Source organism: Panthera onca, chromosome B4 (genome assembly GCF_046562875.1).
Source record: "Panthera onca isolate mPanOnc1 chromosome B4, mPanOnc1 haplotype 2, whole genome shotgun sequence".
NCBI lineage: Eukaryota > Metazoa > Chordata > Mammalia > Carnivora > Felidae > Panthera > Panthera onca.
In genome coordinates, this window is record NC_138345.1 from 24,663,748 (window position 1) to 24,683,780 (window position 20,033).

The window sequence follows — 20,033 nt, forward strand, 5'->3', positions numbered from 1 at the left end:
AGGCACTCTTCAGATCGCTGTTTCCCTGCTGTCTGTACCTGGGTTTTTTGCCTGCCTTCTTTCTAGGAGCAGAGTAGTGCCCTCTGGGTTCTATCCTAGCCAACCCCACTGGCCTTTAAAACTTCAGGATGTAAGCTCCCCTAGTTGCAAGAATTCATGAAATTCAGCCCCTCTTGTTTCCCAAGCCAATGGCTATTGGGAAACTTCCTCCTTGTGTGTTCCCCTGTGTGCTCCTCTCTCTTGCCCTCTGTGACCATAGCTCCCTGCCCTCTGCAGCAACCAGGATCCATTTTTCTCCTAAAGCATGTCACCGTACTTCCTATGCTCTTTGATGTAGCCTCTTCTCTCCCTTTAGTTGTGGGGTTTGTTCAGTCAGTCTTCAGGTCTATTTCTGGGGTATTCAGGATGATCTGATAGTTATCTAGTTGGGAGGAGGTGGGTGCATGGTCCTCTGCCACCACCATCTTTGACTACTCATCCATTTATTTACCACTGGGTAACAAACTATTATAGTGAAGTTGAATCTTAGTGTGTATATATAGTTAACAGAAGGATGTTGACAGTATACTTGAAGTGTTATATTTATTAAGCAAAAATAAATTATTTATTTTTAGGGATCAGGTTGTTTCACATAACATTGTATGTTTTATTTATACAAATTCTTTTAAGTTGCAAACCATCACATTTTTCATTAAAATTGAACAAGCTGTTAAAATTGCTATAGCATATCACACCTAAGCCCTCCAGTACAATTTTAAGCAAATATGTATTGTTGAGAAAGTACCAGAAGCAGTCGAGGCAGCAAGACTGTATTCCTAGTAAGGTAAACAAAAACCTCTGCCCTTTTCATTCCTCATTCCCTAAAGGAGTTACACTACCAAGTGAAGGAATTTCTCAGCTACGGGTTTGAGGCCACAATTGCAACCTTAAATGATTGCTCTTGAGATTGCAGTTTTTGCAGGCAATCATGTCCAGCTAAATTACATTACAATAAAATTGTTATTTTAACACCAAACTGAATGATGGACTGAAATCTACATGTGAAAGAAAAGCTAGGCTTGAGGCTTGCTCCTCTTTTAAAGGAGTAGTGTTATTCTAGTTTTATTGACACATTAGTTTTCATAAAGTGCAGACACAAAATAAATAAGGTGAAAAAGGTTTTGAAGCTCTATATACAACTATGAGATTAAGTAAGTTACTGGTTATGTTCTTGATAGCCTTTTGGCTCTGTGGAAGCTGTAATATACATTAAAAGCTCATTGATCCAAGTAACATAATGATTCTTTTTCCCATTAGATCAGTCTACTATGAAGGAATATATACTTATGCTAGCTTATTCTATAAAACAAGATTAGATTAAAGACAAAATTTATGTGCTATAGGCTAAATCCAGATACAGTCAGGTGCTGAGCATTATTCCTGGCTTCAAAATAGGATGTATCTGTTTCACCATCTGGTTGGGGTATGAAAGGCATAGTTTGATGCTGCAGATTTTCCCAGTCCACATCACTGAAGAGAGGATGACATTTTAGCTCTTAGGGAAAATATAAAACAAAACATAGTATTATGACACCATTGCCTAAGTAAGTACTGTTTTTATAGGATTCAAGAGAAGGTCTCACATGTATCTTGCCTTTGTTTTGCTTCTCACGTATGTGTTTAATTTCTGTGCAACTACATACTTCACAGTGGCACATACTGTGTTATTTTGTATAACACCTGACATATGACAGGTGCTTGGCCTGTATTTGTCAAATAAGCGAATGAAAGATTTGCCTTAAAAGAAGCCTATCATTCTCATGCCTCCATCTTCTCACATAATCCCTGCCTTGATGAGATAAGAGCTTGGCCTACTTCCTGTTCTGGGATACAGTTTCCACACCACTGATCTTCAGGATTAATGCCCACTTCTCATTCCAAGACAATGCTGCCGGTTTCTATCTCTGCAGTCCTTAGCACCATCTTTTGTCCTATGTAACTTTGCTAAGAACCCCATCCTCCACTACCTTACTTTCTTCCATATGCTCCATCCTTATCCTTCATGGTAATTTTAACACATACATTGATGACACTTGAGAAACATTCTCTTCATGGTTCTTTGACTTTGATTTCGACTTGTAGCTCCATTGTACGCTTCTTTAGCAGTATGGGCACATCCGGAATCTCTACTGCTTCACTTACAAGATCTCAACTTTGTTCCTCTTTTGAACTACATTTCCAGTACCGGTCTTCTTTGCTAATTCCTTTTACCTACTACAACGAAATTATGGTCTTTTGATCACACTTGTGATATTTAGTTGCTAGACACAACCTTCCCTCTCCTCAACCCTTCACTTTGTAAGACAACAATAAAGATGTTGGCAAAAAATTAAGTGACCGGGCACCCAAGCGGCTCAGTCAGTTAAGTGTCCGACTTTAGCTCAGGTCATGATCTCACAGTTTGTGGGTTCAAGCCCTGCATCAGGTTCTGTGCCAACAGCTCAGAGCCTGGAGCCTGCTTTGGATTCTGTGTCTCCCTGTCTTCCTGCCCCTCCCCAGCTTGTGCGCTCTCTCTCAAAAATGAATGAACATTAAAAAATATAAAAAAAAATCAAGTGACAATTAAGGCATTACTTCAAAAAAAAAAAAAACAAAAAACAAAAAACAGCAACCAATTTAAGGAAAATACTGTGAGAAGACCACACAGACAAGAAATAATTATGTGTCTATATTGGGAGTGATGAGTTGGGAAATCAGTATGTCTACAAGTTGGTTTTTCCCTAAACTAAAAGATTGGTAGGAAAACAATAAAATAGCAAAAATAATTCACATTTAGAGAATTTGTCTCTCAATTGTTCAAAATAAATGCCTGAGCATGGATTACTTTAGAGTTACTTAGCAGTAACTCTTAAACTGTATCTGGATGTGACAGGATGCTTTATGGCTCTCTCATCAGCTGAACTCACTAAGGAATTCTAAGCCAGTTTAAGATGAACTCAACAAACAGTTGTTGAAACAACTGTTTCTAATCAAAGACTACTCCTGTCATCTGCTTCACTATGTAAATTGTTCATTAAACAAACGAACAAAAATCTGAGGTCATTGGTGCTGAGGATGCTGTTTTTCTGTCTCCACTTATTTTCACTTACTTCGTCCTTTGGGAAGCAAAATTACCCCAGTTGAGAACTGTTCTAAAGTAATTTTCAGAGCTGAGGTTTCAAATGTCTGCACCCTCAGTTTACATAGGATTTTTCTCAAATCTCACTCTTCACAGAGGTCTTTCTGACCACTCTATCTAGAAAATCTCTTGTCAACACTTTGTATCTACTCACTTGCTTTATTTTTCTTTCCAGGACCCACTGCTAGATGGCATTATGTCATGGCTGTATCTGTTTACTTTTTGTCTTTCCACTAGAGAGTAAGTTCTACAAGCACATGAATTTTAGTCTGGTTCATCCCTGGGTGCAGCATTGCCTGGCACCTGAAAGTCACTCTATAGGATTTGTTAAATAAGTGAATAAACTGTTGATCTTATTTGAGGGAGCACCTAGAAGCTGTTGCAAATGACATATTACCAAAGCTCGTTTTTCTAAATACCTTACGTCACATGGAAATGCATCTGAGCACATAACTGAAGACATAACAAACATATATACTTTGTTACAAAAAAGATTTTAAGGCAGGTGACATTAAATCTAATTTGAATCTCAATTGAAGCCAATGGGTTTTTGGTTTCAAAATTGGAATTTAATAACCCCTGCACTGGAAAAAACCATTGAATGGGTCACAAATGTACCAATTTTTCTTATTGGAGACAACCTGGCACCTAATACATTTGCCAGTCAATAATGATATCAGAAATGAAGCAGTATGAAATTACAGAAGATAATTTTGATAAAAAAATATTTCTGTATTTGTTGATGATTAACTTTATCAGGCTTTAAAAAAATCCTAAGACACTGACAAGATTGTTTTAAGACAATTGTTTGAGATTAATAAAATTCAGTGAGTGGACATCCTAACCTAATGCATTGAATTTTAATGTAGAACAAGGATCTATACAATGTATAGATGTATATCTATACAATGTATATCTAGCAGGCAAAAATAAACTGAAGACATTTTTTAAACCCAGTTAGCAGTCAGATTATTTGTAGTGTTGTACTAGAACTTGATATCATTACTACCATTCACCTGAAACAAATCAAGGCTAAGAGTTTATTAACATAAGACCTTACCTTTCATTCCAGCTCTCTTTGTATTATCAATAGTTAGAAGTATTTCTACTGCATTTTGAGCATTATCAGATAACTTTTCTTCACCTTCAGGCCATGGGATATCTACAAATACAAATAGCTTGTTGATCATTGTTCAAATAATACAGAGAGATAAATGCGTCTACCTTAACAGAAACAGAATCACCTCTTTTCAGAATATTCTGGAATACTTGTTGTGGTGTTTCATCATTGAAAGGAGGAATTCCTGTTAGAAATTCAAACAAGCAAACTCCAAGTGCCCACCAGTCTACTGCAGGACCTGGAATTTAGGAGGGATTAGTTGAACTTGCAAGCATTTTGTACAAATGTTTCATCAACTAAAACATCAATACATGGATATTTGGAAGAAATCAAGGCATTCATTTCCCTAAGGCTTTCTTCTAGCTTCATAAGGTGCAAAAACTCAAATTACTTTCATTTCAGTAACATGGCAATTACTTTACTTCTCTGTTTTCCAGGAAGTTTAGATTAGCAATTAACACAGCTCATTAAAGAAAAGTTAAAGCTATCTTTTGTCACTTACTAATAACTTCTGATATTCTGAATACTTAACACGTTCTAAATCTAAAGATTACTCTCAAAAATAGAGTACTTGTCAATTTCAAATTGGGGGACAATAACATTTACATGATTCTGTACTCCACTTACTTCACATGGGGGTGAGATGAAGTAGCAACATTTATACTAATTGGAGGACAGCCTGGTTAACAAGGGAAAGCCTTCGTGTTTTAATGTAACCTTACTCCTTTGAAGAACGTAGAGGAACAAATTGGTTTAACAAAAAGATTTCACTTAAACTATGGCTTGCAGTGGTAATTAGGAGATAAGGTTTAATAAATAGGTAAAGCTGATTTCTAAATGAGATCTTTACTGGAAGCATCATTTATATACAAAGATTTTTTTTTAATTTTATTTTTTATTTTTTTAAATTTACATCCAAATTAGTTATCATATAGTGCAGCAATGATTTCAGGAGTAGATTCTTTAGTGCCCCTTACCCATTTAGCCCATCCCCCCTCCACAACCCCTCCAGCAACCCTCAGTTTGTTCTCCATATTTATGACTCTCTTCTGTTTTGTCCCCCTCCCTGTTTTTATGTTATTTTATATACAAAGATGTTTTAAATGATTATTATAAATATGACCTTATAATCTGGTTTATACTTTTGTTTAGTCCTCTCTGAAAAAGTGTTTCCTAAGCAAAGGTTAATTTCAGTCAAGAAATGAGTATCTTCAATATAAATTTAAAATAGGAATTCTAATCTAGTACTAAATTTGCTTGGAAATTGCTCTTTAAATCCATTTCTCAAAATTCATTATTATGGTTAAGCAACTGCCACCATCCCATTTTCAAACAAGTAGGAAAGCACTGGGGAATCTGCCATTAGGAAAATAATTACATGCATTTAGAGTGCCTTTTTATTGCAAGCCACATAATCCTGTCTTCCCTAAGGAAAAAGTGATGAGAACCATCTATAGGCTTCCATTTCTATAATAATCACTATAAAAACATACAAACCACCTCAGTTAGTAGCTCTTTTAAGCACCGCTGAAAAAGAATTATTCCAACAGATAGACAGTATAACCAAAAAGTAGGGGAGAAGTCAGGGAAAAAAACATATATTTTCATTATTTTACTTAGGTTAGAAATTAGAACCCTTTTCCCAGCTCAGCCAAAATGTACTCAAGTCAAAAACATACATGATTTCTCCATGGATATGTCACACATACCCATATATTTGAGTCAAAGTCTAATAAGATCACATATTATGATAGATACAGCAATTATAATATATACTGCTAGCCAGAGAAATAGAACAAACTTGTTTTACGCTATTGGTTTTCTAATTCGAAACCCACATCTGTAATTTGTACATTTGATATGGTTATACCTTTTTGTTTTCTAATAATAATGGAATTAAATAGTTAAGAAAATTCATGCCCTTTTGGAGGTGCTAATTTTCATATTTTTTATGAAGCCTATTTCCTGGGTGCAATAAGAAAGTCTGCATCTTCACACTCTGCTACTTTTACAAGTTACTTTAAAAATGCATCATGCCTATATTTGCTTTCACAGAGAAGAGCAGCCTCTCTGGATGTCTTACTGCTCAGAAGACAGAATGCAGTTTACTTTTATATTTACTAAGTGAGGTGAAAGGAAAGAAAAAAATTTTTCTCTGCAATGTGATCTAGTTATACTTTGACTGTTCAGTTTAATTTGCTTTGCCATATTACTTTACAGAGAAGTTCACTCACCAGAAGTCTGAAATCCTGCACCAAAGAAAAGAGTAATTAGGTACACTGTATTAAAACTGTATTAAAACTGAGTTCATTCTCACATCATTCATTTGGACTAGATATAAGTATTGTGCCAGATACAAGGGACACAAAGATGAATAAGAAAGATAACTTTTCCCAAGAAGAAAACCTACTCTGGGGAGAGACGAAAATAGATAAATTTGACACGATGTTAAGAGACGTGAAACAAAAATATGCACAAGAAGCTATGGGAAACTCAGCCAGGAGTTCCAAAGTCCTTGGTGGAAGGAGAAGACCAGGGAGGACATCAGAGGAGTCTTAGCTGTCCTCAGCACGATGTTTAGAAACAGAGAGGTCAATATAAGAAACAGAATTGCTGTAGTGACTGCCCTTGGGGCCTGCGATTTGGGAAAGAGATATAGTCATTTTTTTTTAAATTATAAATTGCTTTGTATTATTTGCTATTTTAAAAACTGTGGACCAAATTACCTTTATAGGAAATGAAAATCTTAAAATCTATCACTAGATAGCTGAGGTAACTAGATCCTCCCACTAAAACAGTGGCAGGATCCTATAAAGCAAACCTTTCAATTTGAAGCTTACCTTCATACCAGATCCTAGATAGAGAAAATGCAGATTACAGGAAATGAGCTGGCAAACCTGTGACTTAGCAATACGGGCACTGTACAAAGTCAGTTAAATGCCCAGAGGAACTTAGTTGCTCTGGCCAGTAATGGGGAATACGGAAGGTCTCTCCTTTCAGCATCACAGAGATTGTTAACAGTGTTAGTTGAGTGCTAACTCAGGAATCCTTCTGAAGTGCTATGTAGAAGGGAAACACAGACTCAAGTGTTAAGAAATTTTCATAAGCTTTTGAAGTGAAGACAAATATAATAACATAGGTAAAATGACATAAGCTGACATTAAACAGTGTATAAAAAAGTGATATAAAAGTGAACAGCTACTTCCCCATAATTGACCAAGGATGCTTTGTGGAAGAGGTAACATTTGAACAGGTGATGAGATGAGACGAAATTTGATGGGAAGATGATGGGGTTCTGGCTTTTCTCAACTAAGGGCAAATACCTGCGCAAGATAAGGAAAAGCTGAAGAAAGATGAGTCTAAGAAGCAGAATGAGAACATAAGGCTTATAATGAGATTCTTTTGAATCTGCTGGCACCTCGATCTTGAACTTCCCACACTCTGGAACTGTGTGTGAGGAATACATTTTTGTTGTTTATAGAAGGAAAAGAAACATCTTTGAGAGATGAGGCTACTACAAGAGCTTAGAGCCTCCAATGCCATGATCAATAATCTGGATTTTATTTTGCAGGTGGGAAGGAGCCACCATGGTTTTTGAAGGAGAGAAGTAGCCTGACCATTTTATGCCTTAAGAGGGAAAATCTGGTGGCAGTGATTATAGACAACAGAATGAAGTTGATGGTCCGTCCAGGAAGAGAGCTAGTAAATTAATGAAAAGGGAAAGAGGAGTTTCTTACAGAGGATAGTGACAGAGATGAAAAAGTGAGAAGAAATTCTGCAGGGACAGTATTGGCTGGATTTACCTGCCTGAATGTAGGGGCAAGGTCTGTGCTATCACGAAGGTGGTGGAATTGAGAGAGGGAACAGAGGAAGAGCAAGCTGGACAAGTCCCATTCTGACATACAGCATGGCCAGTGGAAAGCTGAGTAGGTACTTTGTCCATGTGTCTGCTGCCTAAAGAAAGTCGGATTAGAGCTGGATATTTAGGAAGCATCAGCAAGGACATGAGCACTGAAATCATGGGAGATAGGAGATTAACAGGAAGTAGGTGTAGGGAAAAAAGGGTAAGTAAAGGGCAGGATTGTGAAGAAGAATCTCCATGTTTGGAAGAGCTGAAGAGCAGAGGAGTAGCAACAAAGTAGTGAGAATGAGAAGAAGCCGGTATATCTGACAAGAACAACATCACTGAGGACTGTTAACAACAAAGTGTCAGGGACAGGACTGTTAACAACAAAGTGTCAGTGACAGGCGCCTGACTGGATCAGTCCATAGAGTATGCAACTCTTGACCTCGAGGTTGTAAGTTCAAGCCCCACGTTGGGTGCACAGTTTATTTAAAAATTAAAATCTTAAAAAAAAAAAAAAGAAACAGTGTCAGTTAAATGGAGGGATAACAGTCAGATTGCCAGAGCAAAAAAATATCAGGCAAAGAAAAGAGGCAACCTTTGAGAAGGGAGATGGTGAGGGGAACAAGGATGGAAATTATTTTCATGCTAAGGAGAAAGGCAACACAGGAATAAAAGTAGAAGGGGTGGAGGGGACGTGGGGAAGATGAGACAGTTGATCACCAAAGGAACCCAAAGAAAAGGGAAGCAACTGATAATATCAAGAAGGTGCTCACATTATGGACTGAATTATTTCACTCCAAGAAAAGACATGTTGAAGTCTTAGTCCTGAGGTCCTTGGAACGTGCCATTTGGAAATATGGTACTGGCACTTATAATTAGGTAGGTTAAGATGAGCTCATACTGGAGTAGGGTGGGCCCCTAAGCCAATGTGACTAGTGTCCTTATAAAAACACAGCCACGTGACCATGGAGAAACAGGGAGAGCAGCATATGAAGAGGGATGGTTTCAGTGTGGCACCTGCAAGCCAAGGAACACCAAAGACTGCAGGCGAACCACCGGAAGCTAGAAGGGGTGGGGTAGTTCCTTCACACCTCTCGGAGGGTGCATGGTCCTGTCCACACCTTGATTTCACACTTCCAGCTTCCAGAACTGTCAGACAAGAAGTTCCTGTCGTTTTGAACCATCAGTTTGTGGCACTTTGTTACAATGGTCCTAGGAAACCAATATAGTTGGTTCCAGAATGCAGGAAGGAACGTTCTTCAGAGAGCAAAGGGGAAAAAGAGAGGCTAAGTAAAAATGCCATCCTGTCTTCCTAGGCTGCATCCAGAAGACGGCTCATTTCTGGCTTGACCTTGTGGTAAGGGGGGAATAAGTGAAGGTAAGCTCTAATCAGGCTGCCGACTGAAGTTTAGGCCCGACTTTGTATTCCTGAGCCAAAACTGGAACAGACCTAAGAAGACATTTAGAGCGAAGATAATAGAGCAGGTGGACGGTAGGGTTTCTCTGGATCACTGAGACTGAAACACAAGGCAAAGAACAAATGGCTGCATGTCTTCTTTTACCATAATAAATAAATGCCATATTTATGAGAAAAGAGCATCACATGAGTTCATTTTCTTTTAACTCTCGGCAATCCAAGTACCAAAGAAATTTAAAACAATTTTTCCTCAAAAGAAAATGTAAAGATAGAGAACACTTCAAAAACTCAAGATATGCAAGCCTTACCATGGGCCCTGCCCAGTAACAGCTCAGGTGCAAGGTAGTCTGGGGTTCCAAGAATTCGTCCATCATCCACTGGGGCTGCCCCTCGCCTCACACTCTTTGGAGTTCGGTATGGAGTTCCTGATTTGATCTGATTTGGGGTATGCTAATTTAAAAAGAGTTTAATAGACAATAAATATCTCCATTCCTTTTACAGTGAACAGAATTGCTAAAACAAAAGCAAAGCTAGGCTGTTGGGCATAAGAAATATACTCAAATTCTTGATCAGTTTTGAACAGTCCTGAAAGCTGGTGAAATTCAATAGTTTAGATAACACCAATTATGTCAGTAAGATCAGGATATGCAAGACAGAATGAAAAAATCCACAAGAAAAAAAAATTTTTTTTTTTAATTTTTTTTCTTAACGTTTATTTATTTTTGAGACAGAGAGAGACAGAGCATGAACGGGGGAGGGTCCGAGAGAGAGAGACACAGAATCCGAAACAGGCTCCAGGATCTGAGCTGTCAGCACAGAGCCCGATGCGGGGCTCGAACTTACGAGCCATGAGATCATGACCTGAGCTGAAGTCGGATGCCCAAATGACTGAGCCACGCAGGGGCCCCAAGAAAAATTTCTTGATAGCATGGATTAATACAAACTTAAGAACAGTCACTGAGGGACAGTGCAACAAATAGGTCATGATTTCACGGTTTGTGGGTTTGAGCCCCGTGTCGGGTTCTGTGCTGACAGCTTGGAGGCTGACAGCCTACTTCTGGTTCTGTGAGTCGTCTTCTCTATCTGCCCCTCCCCTGCTTACACACTCTCTCTCTGTCTCAAAAATAAGTAAAAAATTAAAAAAGAAAAAAAGATATTGTTATCTCACAAGGACTCTGTGAGACCAGCGGAACAGGTTATCAGCATATTCTACAGACAGATAAACATGCTCTGAGGGAAAGGGACTGCTAAGTCACTAAGTTCTGAATAGGCAACCTGAGTCTTGTGACCCTAATTCAGGGTTTGCACTTTCTATTTTATGATCTCTCTCCAAAGGAAGAAAAAAAAATGAAACTTTGGGTTTAAGATAAAAGTTTAGAAAACACAAACAACATAAGATTGGTAATATATATTTTCAACTTGTTTCTAAAAAGAAAAGAGATTGTCTATGAAGATCCTTAGAAGGCAGCAAGGTAGAGTGGACTCTATATTGTACCTCAGAGTTGCTGTCATCAGGTGAAAATATGTGACTGTAAATATGTAAACATGTGATTGGAAATATGTGACAGTCTAGAGAGCAGATGGAGGAGCTATATTTAAGAATAATAAAATTACTACCAGCTTTACCTTTATGCATCAAAACCTCCAACAATCAGTCCATAGATTTCCAATAAGCAGAACAGAATTCTATGGTAAATCTCATACAATCCAGGTGAGAGGCAAGTATCTGGCTTTAATAGTTTGTTATAAAGTCTAAACACAAAGTGTTAAAAAGTTATAACATACCTGATATGGCATATAGGATGTTCCTTTTTGAGTAGGGGTTATAGCCATGGGATATGAATCACTGTAAACACAGGAAATATCCATTGCGTCTAAAGAGGTAATGCTCATTTTGGATGGTTCTGAGTTACTGGATGCATTAATAGGACTGTTAAAACTTCGAAAAGCTACAGCATTTCTTTTAGATACGGTTAATGTTTTCAAGACTTCCGAAGATGGAGCTAACATTTTTTGGCTACTGCCTTGGACAGCAGGATTCTCATCACTTTTTGGCAAGGTACTTTCTTGCCAGCTGGGTGATACCGTAAGTAGACCTTCAATGTTTGATTCTTCAAAAGAGGATTCTTTGATGCTTTTATCTGGATCTAAGGACTGCCTTTCTAACGAACTTTCCATTATAGAAATTCCTGGAAAAGATGAATCGGAGTCCATACAAATACTTTTAGAAGCTCTCTCATCATCAGAACATAGAAAACTAGAATTTAAGTGGTCCTTCTTACTATTCTTGTCACAATCTTCATCTAGTTCACACATAAGGTTTTTTGCTATTATTGGGATAGGTGATTTTTCTGGTGTTTGTTGTTTATCAATGAAAGAATTGACCACGTTCTCCTTATTAGCACAGTCATTTTGCTGACCTCTACGTACTGATAGCTTAAGGTCTTGGACTTCAGTTGTTAAGCCTGTCCTTTGATTTATACAACCATCACTCATTTCATTACTCCCCTTAAGCTCTATACAATTTTTTTTATTCTGTATAATATTCTGACAAGGACTAGAGTCAACTAACTCAAAATTTCTTTTAAAACCTCTCTTCCCAAGGTGCTCTTCAGTCATATCACCAGAATCCACAGCCCATGGATCTGACTGATGAAAAGCAGGCTGTGTTTTGTCAGTGGCCATGTTAATGTTATTTATATCCAGTTCTCTTGCTTCCCAAGAAACTTCCCCAGAGAAGCATTTTTTAGCAGGGTTTACACCAGAGTTTCCAGTCGCAGGGATGGTACCACTGTTATGAATGGGAGAAAGGGCTAACTCAAGATCCTTTTTATTGAAACCTTTGGTCTCGATGGCATTGGTAGATTTTGTACACAAAGGCTTTTCTATTATATTCCAACTCATCATTGTAGAGCCCAGTGCATCATCACTTTCCTGAGAGGGAGGAAAAAACACCGTTTTAGTTGTATAAAACTGAGATTCTTGAACCTTTTAAACCTGTTGACTTAGGTGGAATAAATGACCCCATAAACTATTATGCTACCTATTCCCACTTTCCAATGGAACCAAAAAACAATGATAAAAGAAAATTAGAAAACAATATAAACAATTATAGCATGTATTTATATATATTTTGAGTAAAACACTAGTCTAAAATTCAAATTAACTACAGTGTGTATTTATATAATTTAACATGTATTTGTATATCATTTTGGTCTTCTGTAACACATATTTGATACAAATTATTTAAGTAGGACAAATAGGCAACATTTTCAGGCAAAATTAAGGGAAATTTGAGGCAAAACTGAGGGTAAGATTACATTATGTATATATGTTGCTTGGCAACAGTGGTATAGATGATTCTGTTTTGAATTATAAAATGCACAGGACTTAAGATATAGTTAATGGAAAATCATAGGCAAAGATTTTGTTAATGTAAACATATATCACTTTGTACAAGTATAATAAAACCAAGCTGACAAAGATGAAGCTAAACTAATAATTTCTAATTAAAACCCCAAAATAACAGGAATTAGAATTCACTGTCAACAAGATGAAATGATCTTGCATTAATAACAAAATACTTTTCGTAAAATCTGTTTGAATTCCAACTATCTGCAAGTGCTCTTGTATGATCAGAGCTTTGTACAAAATATTATAAACTGGTACATGGTATTCAGGAGTTTTACAAGATTACTCAATTACAGTGTATCTTTAGTAAAAAGTACTGCCTGCTTTTGGTATGTGAAAATCAAACTTTATTAACTTACTTAGTAATAATGAGTGCATGATCATGAACAAAAATAACAAAAATCCCTAAATTACAACTCATAGATCTGCAAGATCATCCAATGATTAGCACAGGGTTTATCAGGATTCCCTTGTGGTCCATGGTCACTCTTCTGTTTATAACTTTTTTTTTTTTTTTTTTTTTTTTTTGAGAGATCGATCAAGGGGGCTAGGGGCAGAGTAAGAAGCAGAAAGGGAATCCCAAGCATGCTCCATGCCCAGTGCAGAGCCTGATGCAGGGATAGATCTCATGACTGGAGAGATCACAACCTAAGCCAAAATCAAGAATCAGATGCTTAACCAACTGAGCCGCTCAGATACCCCTCTCTGTTCATAACTTGAGAAAGACTGCTATAATCTAATCACTGCATTCCCCAAGTATGCAGAAGTGGGAGGAAGAAGGTAAACCTGTGTATAGTTTGAAATATTATACAATATACTTTCTTGAATAGGAAGAGGTGAATTAACAGTATTAGGAATGGAAATCTGTTTATCCTGTAGCATATATTACCTATAGAGCAGCCTAGAAGAGGAGATTGAGAAAAATAATTTGACCTTACTTCTAGAATACAAATATCCAATAATGAAGAAAACTATATTACTGAGAATAAGGGACAAATACAATCTAAATTATTTACTCAAATTGAAGGTTTAGTCTTTGTTTATTATCATTATTCTAATCTAACATTATTTCATCTGTACTCTATGAAGGATACTTTATTATAATTTAAAACTTTAGTATCTCTCAGCTTTAATATATTGGCTTTAATGGCTTAAAAAAGGCAAGAACAGAAATATATACATGAAGTAAAATAATTTTAAGTGACTCCATTCACTTAGCAAACAATCTCCTTAGAATAAATACTTTTTTTTTTTTTTTTTTGAGAGAGAGAGAGAGAGAGAGAGCACGAACAGGGGAGAGGGGCAGAGGGAGAGAGAGAATTCTAAGAGGTTCCATGCTCAGTATGGAGCTAGATGTGGGGCTTGATCCCACGACCCTGGGATCATGATCTGAGCTGAAATCAAGAGTGAGATGCTCAGCAGACTGAGCCAACCAGGCGCCCCTAAAATAAATACTCTCTTTTTTTTTCAATATATGAAATTTATTGTCAAGTTGGTTTCCATACAACACCCAGTGCTCATCCCAAAAGGTGCCCTCCTCAATACCCAAATAAATACTCTTAAAGGCACACCTGCATTACCTTTGTGGTCTAAAAGTTATTTCTGATCCAGAAGAGTTACCATTCCACTTAATTAGAAATTGGCAGAAAACAGTGTAGAAGGAAGTAATATAAGTTTTAAAATAAGACTTAAAAAAAAAAAAAGTGCAACAAACTAGTCATGGTAGGGAATTAAAACAGAAAAAGAAGCCCATCTAGATGCCTATGAGCCAAACATTTACTATCAATTGCCTACAAACTTGTTATATATTATTAATCATGAATAATTCCACACTTGAATGAGAAGTGAAATATTTAAAAATAATTTGAAAGAATATACAGGAAAATGAAGACTACTTTGACTGCTGTTCATGTAACAGTTTCATTTCCTTACAGAATTTACATGAAAAAGTGTAAGGCATCTCTATCATCAATGGGACGTACAAAACTGGCTTGGGTTCAGATAAATGGCACTCTCACCTGGCAATCCTTTTCCCATGTGGGACTGCTGTGGCACTCAGACTCCACACTGGACGCAAAGGTGTGAGACTGGCTGCTGGCACTTGACGTAGCCAGCCTTCTCCTGGATTGCAGGAGACTGGAAGTTAGGCACTTCACAGGCATCCCAGGATTGGCAGCAACTGTTTCAAGACCTACAGGGAAGAGAAAATATTGAATCTTATGTCACAGCTTTCTGAGTTCCTCACTGAACTTGAAACTTTTCAGAAAATTAGGCAGAGTATTAAGTACGGCACACCAGAACTCTTTTTGTATAAACATTATCCAAACCACAAGGATGGCTCAGGTGTTTTTTGGCACACAAGTACCAATCAATGTTTAGGGGGAAAAAAACTCCTCAATATTCACAAGTGAAAATCAGGACAAAAGAATTAAGTTGTAATTAGGAGGAAATCCATTTTGAATATCCATTATCCAATTTGAAACTCTTCTTGATAAAGAGCATTACTGATGTTCTATATCCAGGTATGATTTAAGATTGGAATGTGACTAAATTTACTCAGTTCAATTTGTATTTAATTAAATGAGGTTTATGTGCTTCCAAGTATGAATTACACACATCCATAAGGGATTTTCTTTTAATACTACTGGGTACAACAAGTAACAGTGAACTAGCTGACAGCAAACCAGTACAAGAAAGCAGCATCCTCTACATGACACGTGCTCCTTATTTATATAATGATGCTAAATTTGTGGTTCCTTAATTTATAATGAGACATGATAAGCAATTACGCTTTTATTATATGTGCATACACGGATTTTCTATGTATATAAAAAGATATATATTATATATACATGTACACACACACACACACACACACACACACACACACACACACATCTTGTTTTCTCTTTCCCAAAGAGGGTGAACATGACAAGTAAATTCTTACAGTTTTTTGATTTAACAAATCTTGGCACCTTAAAACTAGAAGTTGAATTTCAATGTCCATCTAAAACAACTGTATTTTTGGTACATAAACCCCTTCAATGAAACTCCTGAAACTCCTTGGACCCTGACCTTGATATTTGACTAAACTGCTCAGCTGCCTTTCCTCAGAAATGTGGGAATTTGTGTCTACCCCAATGCCAAGTGCATACTGTGTATTTGCTAATGAGTTCTTTCTGGATCACTGATATGATCAGACCATTCCTTTCTCTGGAACTCTTGATGACTCCCTGTTTCTACAGCTTAAATTCTAGGTCCCCTGTAATGATACTTGGTCCTTCCCATCTATCTGCTAAGTTTCCTTTCCCATTGCATGTGCTTCTTCATTCTCACATAGCGCATTTAGTCCCCATTATCTGAAGATGGAATACTTCCAAGTGTCCGTGCCTTTGCTCATGCCTCTATCTGAAATGCCCTTTTCCAATATACTTGGAGCTATTGCTATATCTTTATTGAAAACCCATTCCTGATTTTTCCGGTTAGCACTTAACACTTTCTGTGTTGCATCACAGTATCCTTCTTACGGATTTTATTTTATAGGATTGCTATTGTTATCCCTTTGTATCTATAATCAACCAAACTTACAAGTTCTTTTGAGGCAAGGAATTCTCTTACTCATCTTGATATCCACTCAGTGACCAGCACGGTGCCTTGCCCCGATCTAGTTCTGACTAGAGTAAGAAACGACTAAGGGAAAAGCAATTATTTTCACTTCAAAATAAGGCTATAGTAACATTGGCATATTCTGTATTTTAGTAGTTTCGTGCTTATCAAAGCTATAAATATATATTTTCAGCCATTTTGATTTCCTCAGAAGTGATTTTGACAGAAGAAACAAGATTCCATGAATTTGGAAGAAAGGGTCAGTGGACAGAAAATTGTGTTTGCAATCAGGACTTGGCTAGCCCACTTACTAGTGTGTAATTAAACATTTTCAAACATTAGCTTTGTCATTTTTAAGTGAGATATCCTAGATATGTAAAGATTTGAGGACCAAATTCAAAATGAGGCAACATCCATGAAAACATGTATTCCCAAGATGAAGAACATGAGTGCAGAGAACTAAAACATCCAGTGTTGCTAAGTTATAGAAGGTAAAGTTAAGTGCAATAAAATGCCCCATTCTCTTCCTCTACTACTTTTTATTGTGTGCTAATGAAAAAATGTTATCTTTGCTTCAACTATTTTATTTCAAAATCTTTTGAAAATCATTTTATAAAGACACACAATATTACAGGTACTACATCTTGTTTATGTAAGATTTCCAATGACCCAGTACAGTGAAATTTACCTGAAAATCATTCTAATACTATGCTAATTGATGAATATCTCGTTAGCTAGATAATTTATCCTGTTGACTTAAAGATCTGCAATAGGGGCACCTGGCTGGCTCAGTCAGTAGAGCATGTGACTCTTGATCTCAGTGTTAAGTTCCAGCCCTATGTTGGGTGTAGAGATTACTTAAAATCTTCATTTAAAAAAAAAAATATATATATATATATAAATATATATATATATTTATATATATACATATTTATATATATATTTATATATATATTTATATATATATATGACAATCTGTCATATATATATATTCAATCAGATATATTCAATCATATATATTCATATATATGATTCATATATATGAATTCATATATTCATATATTCATATATTCATATATATGAATTCAATATATATTCAATCAGATATATTCAATCTATAGATTGAATATAGATTGAATATATATATTCAATCTATAGATTGAATATATATATTCAATCAGAAATGGCATTAACATGAGGAAATATAGGAATGCCCCAGCCTGTTCAAGAATTTGCATTTCAAACTCATATTGGAAATTAAAAAATTTAAAAACATGTTGTTCCTCAAAAGACACACTTAATGGAATAAATTACCTTTTCTTTTATACTCACATGAGTTTAGTAGTTTGCTACAATAAGGAGTAGTATCCTTGTGATCTACAGACATAGGACAAATTAGTCCTTGAGAAAGCTGTGATGTTTCAGATACATGGGTTGAAAGAATATTTGCAGAGTCTTTGTTTTTTTCTGCAACTGGTGTGTACTATTAAAGAGAGAAAAAAAAAAAAACAAATGCTAAGATTTATCTCCACAAAAACACCACCTAAATACATAGACTGTTATACCACCTAAGTAGATTAAATTTATTTTGATCAGGGGCACCTGGGTGGCTCAGTTGGTACAGCATCTGACTTCGGCTCAGGTCATGATCTCATAGCACATGAGTTCCAGCCCCACGTCTGTCTGTGTGCCAACAGTTCAGGGCCTGGAGCCTGCTTCGGATTCTGTGTCTCCCTCTCTCTGCCCCTCCCCCACTCATGCTCTGTCTCTCTCTCTCTCAGAAATCAATAATAAACATTAAAAAAATAAAAGAAATAAATTTATTTTGATCATTTATTAAAAAAAAAAGATTTAAAACTTTAAATGGGCATGTTATATGAGTTTTTTCTAATTAAGTACTTACAAATCCCAAAGAGCTGATGAGAGATAACACCTGTCCTGGGGTTCTTGAATAATCTTGTCTAGGTTTAGCCATTGATGGTGTTGTAAGGATATCCATCATATTGATATCTATGTATGGAAAAGAAAGTATATGAAATTCTTTAAAAACTTCAATGTCACTGACTTACTAGTCAATAATCATCTCTTCTGAACTTTGTTGCCCTTTCCACATTATTAACATTATCTATAAAATTAACTTGAGTAAGATGAACATATCCAGTGAAGCCACCATGCTGTAAACATATACAACCAAGCAGACAGAGAAAGACTAATACTGTATGATCTCTCTTATATATGGAATCTTAAGAAAACAAAACAAAACCAAGCTCACAGATACAGAGAACAGATTGGTGGATGCCACAGGCAGGGGCAGGGGGTAGCAGAAATGGATGAAGGGGGTCAAATACAAAATTTTAAGAGATAAATATTTATTAAAAAAAAAAAAAGTGGGGCACCTGGGTGGCTCAGTTGGTTAAGCAATTGACTTTTGATTTCAGCTCAGGTCATGATCTCACTATTTTTGAGATCGAGCCCTATGGTCAGGCTCCATGACACTCAGAGCCTGCTTGGGATTCTCTCTCCTTCTCTCTGCCCCTCTACCCGCTCACTTTCTTTCTCTCAAAAATATAACACTAAAAAAAAAAAAAAAAAAAAAGCAAGTGCTTGAAATCATTACAATTTGATAGAACAGAGTCTTGCGCTGAAATGAATAGTACACCCAAATTAGGAGTCACCGAGGTGCCTGGGTGGCTCAGTCAGTTAAACATCCTACTTTGGCTCAGGTCTTGATCTCACAGCTTGGGGTAAGTTCGAGCCCTGCATTGGGCTCTCTGCTGTCAGCACAGAGCCTGCTTCAGATCCTCTGTCCCCCTCACTCTCTGCCCCTCCCTTCATTCTCATTCTCTCTCTCAAAAACAAACATAAAAAAAAAAAGGAGTACTCAGTCACTAAACAAGAGTATTATCTAACTGGCAACAGGCACTCTTCTATGAGACTTTTTTTTTTTTTTTTTTTTGAGAGAGAGAGAGAGAGAGAGAGAGAGAGAGAGAGAGAGAATCTCAAGCAGGCTCCATGCTTAGCACAGAGTCCAATGCGGGGGTTGATCCATGATGCTGATATCATGACATGAGTTGAAATCAAGAGTCAGATGCCCAGCTGACTGAACCACCCAGGCGCCCCTGTGATATCAGACTTTTAAAGGTAAACTGAAAGTTTGAACCTAACAAATTTTATTGATTCTACACACTGATGAAGCAATAAGGACTAACAGGTAACAACAAACATCTTGAAGAATATTTTATAAATTAAATGTTAAAAATGTTATGGCAGTGATTTATTGGATATAACTCCAAAAGCACAGGCAAAAAGCAAAAATAGACAAATGGGGCTATATCAAACTTAAACACTTTCGCACATCAAAGGAAATAGTCAAAAGAATGAAAAGAACCTACAGAATGGGAGAAAACATCTTCAAACCAGTTGTCTGATAAGGGGTTAATGTACAGAATATATAAAGAACTATAAGTCAACAGCA

General features: G+C 36.6%; 1 protein-coding gene across 2 annotated transcripts in view; it reads right to left on the reverse strand.

Moving 5' to 3' along the window:
• Positions 1-565: 565 nt before the first annotated feature.
• MASTL (microtubule associated serine/threonine kinase like) overlaps positions 566-20,033 on the reverse strand; it is a 35,105-nt gene continuing 15,637 nt past the window's right edge. Inside the window, exons 5-12 of one of the 2 annotated variants that reach the window (XM_060659101.3) lie at positions 18,462-18,568; positions 17,891-18,041; positions 14,971-15,143; positions 11,327-12,475; positions 9,850-9,991; positions 4,402-4,515; positions 4,218-4,319; positions 566-1,534 (exon numbers count right to left, since the gene is read on the reverse strand). In XM_060659101.3, the coding sequence (XP_060515084.3) occupies positions 1,377-1,534; positions 4,218-4,319; positions 4,402-4,515; positions 9,850-9,991; positions 11,327-12,475; positions 14,971-15,143; positions 17,891-18,041; positions 18,462-18,568 (2,096 nt within the window). In that variant the 3' untranslated portion in view covers positions 566-1,376. The remainder of the gene's footprint in view (positions 1,535-4,217; positions 4,320-4,401; positions 4,516-9,849; positions 9,992-11,326; positions 12,476-14,970; positions 15,144-17,890; positions 18,042-18,461; positions 18,569-20,033) is intronic. The other variant, XM_060659102.3, reaches the window with a different exon arrangement.